General features: G+C 36.6%; 1 protein-coding gene across 1 annotated transcript; it reads right to left on the bottom strand.

The window, feature by feature from the left end:
* Positions 1-1,723: 1,723 nt before the first annotated feature.
* LOC149208969 (hydroxycinnamoyl CoA quinate transferase-like) lies at positions 1,724-4,103 on the bottom strand. Its single transcript, XM_089394186.1, has 2 exons — positions 3,550-4,103; positions 1,724-2,800 (listed from the first exon to the last, which is right to left on the bottom strand). Exons 1-2 carry the CDS (start codon positions 3,988-3,990, stop codon positions 1,763-1,765), a joined length of 1,479 nt encoding a protein of 492 aa, XP_089250312.1. The 5' UTR covers positions 3,991-4,103; the 3' UTR covers positions 1,724-1,762.
* Between the last annotated feature and the right edge of the window lie 323 nt (positions 4,104-4,426).

The raw sequence follows: 4,426 nt of genomic DNA, 5'->3' as shown, positions 1-4,426 counted from the left end.
CATAAACTAGATCGCATATATTTTCCTGAAACCTTCACTTTTAATTATAGATCACCCCTGCCCTCTCTCCCTCTCCCTTCCTCCACCCCCTTTTTCCCTCCACGCCCACCCCCTTTCCCGCTCCCCCCACACCTTTGCATGCTCACTCACTCTCTCCCCTACTTTTCCTCTCTTTCTTGCTTCCCCACTACCCATTGTCTTTCCCTCTCTCTTTGTACCCCCTCACTCTCTCTCCCTCTCATTCTCTCACTCACTCACTTTATTTCCATCTACCCCTCTTCTTCAATCACTCTCTCCACCTTTGTTCCTCTTCCTTCATATGTGTCTCTATCCCTCTCTCCCTCCCTCCCTCAATCGCTCCTTCACAAAAATACTTTACCCCACCTGCCCCCTCAATTTTTTGTCTTGCTTTCCCTCCCTCCTTCAGAACAACCTTCTCCTGAGGTTTGTTTCTCTCCCTCGCTCTCAAACAATATAGTCATTATAGTGTGCATGAACTCTTAAAAGCATGATTTCTTTCAAAAGTGTGCAGAAAGCACACACACATTTTCAAAAGTAGGTGCACTTTTAAGAATGTATGCATGTTCTTGAAAAATCCAAGATGGTAAGCATGAATGATTGTCCTTAGAACATTAAGAATATATGATAATGAATGTGAGCATATTTCTAAGAATGTGTGATTGTTCTTGTATGAGTCTCCTCCTATTTAAGCATGTTCTTGCATACCCATTACTATTTTTTGGCCATTAACTTTATCCCTAATATGGAAAAACATTATGCTTATACATATTTAATTAATAAAATTAAAAATAAACCAAATTATTTAATTTTAATTTGATAATAGAAAAAAATATATTTTAATAAATTAAAAATAAAAAATTAAACTTTTTACCTTGAATGAGTTATGTTAACATAGATGTTATATCTAAAATTTTAAATTCATTTGGTTTGCTAATTTATTTTTTCTTATTTTCATTAAAAAAAAATTCAAATTACATTCACATTCTACTCTTCAAATTCCATTTAAAAAAAAAAATTAAAATGAAATTATGAAATTTCAAATTTGATGCACATTTTACTCTCCAAATTGTCATAATCTGATTATTTTATATTTTAAAGTATTTTTGGGTCAAGTATGAATTCCATAAAATTACAAATTTATATAATATAATCTACACAATCCATAAAATTACAAATTTATATAATATAATCTACACAATCTAAATGTGGTCTATTTATAGAATTAAAATACATTTATACAATTAAAATACATTTTAAATAACCAAAAATTAAAAAATAAAAATAAAAATCCCAGGACAATGCCCTTCACAGTCGATTGAAGAACTAACTGAATAAAGGAATGAATATTCAATCACAAATGATGACGAGTATTTGGAAATAAACTCGGAACAATATAGAGGAGACTCAACAAACAAGAAACAAGGGATTAATCCATAGGTGATGATTATGGGTTATAGAGAACGACTAATAGGATAGATTTTTTTGGAGTAAGCATGTTTAAATTATATTATCTGAACCAAATTTCCAGTATATATAGCTATGCATTTCGTCTCTGCTTCAGAATAAGGAAACCCAGAGATAAGACAAGAGTACTCTTTCCGTCCTTGGAGGCGGAAAGCGGAACTTATATTTTTTTTTTTAAATGTAGAACTCTGTAAATTCAATACCTAAACAGTAAATTGATCAATAACTGGACAGTAAAGTAAATTGATGAAAGATGACAATTTCAAATTGAACTTATCTAAAGAAGCGAACGAATATTCGATCGTGGATAATCGGGGATTATCATCAGGATCTTTTTCAGAGTTTCCATCTGATGGCAAGGGAGTTGAGTTGACACAGTAATTCCTCCACCTCTACCCGCCAACAAAAACAATCCCCCCATTAGATTTGATGTATCCATGTATGCATCCTGCACACTCAACGGACTTCCCCATCCATAGTCTATGTTATAAACAAGACATTTCGGTGACATCATTGTGTGAACAATGTAGCGGACGCCTGACAATTTTTGAAAAGTAGCCAGCATTTTTTCAAAAGTATCCAGCCCACTGTTCATGCTTTGCTGAGATTCACACCAGTCTGCTTGATTATTGATGTACTCCTCTGTGGTGCAGGAATTGATGATTTCTTGGATAAGACGGGCAGAAAACCGGATATCTTGCTCCAATAGCTCCTTCGCAGTAGTCTGCGCATAACCGAAGCTTACGCAGTTCCCGAAATACGTAGGAGGTAAATGTTGCTTTACCCGCCCTCTACACTCAGCTACAACTTCAATAGCGACGCGTTCTTCCTCTCCGACTTCTCGTGCTTTCATTATGCATCTCCAAAACTGCGCAGCAACTGCTACTAACGAAGACAAAGTTCCGGATCGTTCCTTCAATTTTTTAATCAATTCTTCACTGAAATGAAAAGCTGATACTTCCAGTTTTGTTTCTTCTTTCATGGATTTGTGGATTGTACTAATGTTCCCGCTGTTGTCTTCTGAGGGGCTACCGGTGCTTCCTGCATATTTCATATCTCTTGTAAAACTAGAAACACGCGCTTCCTTGCTCAGATGGATGAGTACTTGTTTAGTGGTGAATGAAATGTTGGGTAATGTGTAATTCTCCTTGTCCCGCTTCATGACCATTCTCATGTGGTGAGGTTTTTTGGAAATAGGAATCCCTCTGCTTCGTTCCGCCCAACAATCCATAAAATGCCAGAAGGACATCGCATCTGCAATAACGTGATGGAAACGGACTCCTATGCAAATTCCACCTCCAAGAAATGCAGTGACCTGCACCAGCCGAGATATGTCCGTGTTACACTATGAAACTTTCAGATGAATCAACAAAATTTTCTCCTACTCTTAATCTTAAAAACAACATTTATAGATTTAGTTATCTTTTCTCCTACTTTTAATCTAAAAAACAACATTTATAGATCTAGTTATCTTTTCAATTGCGTGATCATTTTCTAAAGTCACTGTGAAATAGGCTTGGTTTACTGTTATTAAATTTTGTTGGCCCATTTTAAATCTCTGAGGAACTGAAGAATTGTTATTCTAAGTTTTGTTTACCATTATTAAATTTTGTTCGTACATTTTAAATCTACGAGGAACTGAAGAATTGTCAGGCTCATCAAGGGTAGGTAAAATTAAATAGAACTTCTGGATGTTTACAAGGTTTACAGACGTCCTCAATGTAATCAAATTTTCGGCATTCAGGTCAAAATGAATATAAATACCCCATAACTGTATAAATACCTCATAACCATTTCTGTCAAAAATATATATATATATATATATATATATATATAATACACTCCCACACAAATCTATATAAGAGTTTAAGTTTAACCAAATAAGAGTTAGGTTAACTGTATGGTAATAATAAATGCAAACAAATTCCAGTGATATATTCCATATAACTCATTAGAGAAATTTGAGGACAAATGAACGCCCTGCTCAATACAAAAACAAATGATATTACTGTCAAAATGATCACATACATCTACATTTAACCACTTTCAGCGGCTAGGTCATACCTGTACTGAAAGAAGGGGAGCTTCATAGTTTTCATTCCGGGTGGGGACAAGCTGTTGGAAGAAATTCGTGTGCTGAAAATCATTGGTTTCCACATCCTGGAAGGTCATATCAGTCGATGCCTCCACGAAATCCACTCCCCCATCGTTGCAGTCGACCTCCGGCCGACCGGATTCTCGTCCCTTCAAGTCTAACCGGCCTGCGAATGGATAGAAGTCCACCAGAACTAACGACAAGCTCCTCTTCAGATTCTCCACTATCGCACAGAATTCCTTTTCAGTAGTTGATGCCGTTGGTTTGTAGAAAAGAAGAAAACGCATGTTATTGTAGGCTACCGAATAAAGATCAAAGATGGAGAGGAACATGCGATGCTTCACTGTGGGGATGGCCAGTACAACAGTTGAAACCCTACATACTTTTAATGGTGCCTCCTCTCCGGCCATGGTCGTAAATACTGAGAGAGCCGAGGCTATTCTCTTGAAACCAGCCACGGTCGTAAATACTAAGCGAGCCGAAGCTATTCTCTTATAACTGAGGAACACACAATGCAACTCACTTTCTCCTCTGCTTGGATGGGAGTGGGGAATGGTTATGGATAGAGGCGTAGTATTTATTATAATGAAACTCACTTTCTCCTCTGCTTGGATGGGAGTGGGGAATGGTTATGGATAGAGGCGTAGTATTTATTATAATGAAACGTACGTCATTGGTTATGCACGCGTTGTCCCTCAACCATTCTTAAAATATTCTAAAATTAAAAAAGTATCAACCATTCTGCATGTTTTAAAGGTTTTGCCGTCCGTATGACTTCATACTAATTATGTAATGCGTGCATCTCATGGGAAGGAGGCGCTTTCTTCACATGGTAATTGTGACGCT

The sequence above is a fragment of the Pinus tabuliformis genome, chromosome 1_2 (assembly GCF_031772625.1).
Source record: "Pinus tabuliformis cultivar Carrire ecotype Pingquan chromosome 1_2, CPIR1, whole genome shotgun sequence".
In the NCBI taxonomy this organism is placed as follows: Eukaryota; Viridiplantae; Streptophyta; class Pinopsida; order Pinales; family Pinaceae; genus Pinus; species Pinus tabuliformis.
The sequence above is the reverse complement of the archived record's forward strand: the minus strand, read 5'-3'. Positions and strand labels throughout refer to the sequence as shown.

What these genes read in the sequence shown, in the direction of transcription:
- LOC149208969 (XM_089394186.1), bottom strand. Translation starts at nt 3,990, where the DNA reads ATGGCCGGAGAGGAGGCACCATTAAAAGTATGTAGGGTTTCAACTGTT. An exon ending in CTCCCCTTCTTTCAGTACAG is followed by an intron (nt 2,801 to 3,549) that starts GTATGACCTAGC and finishes CGGCTGGTGCAG; the next exon opens with GTCACTGCATTTCTTGGAGG.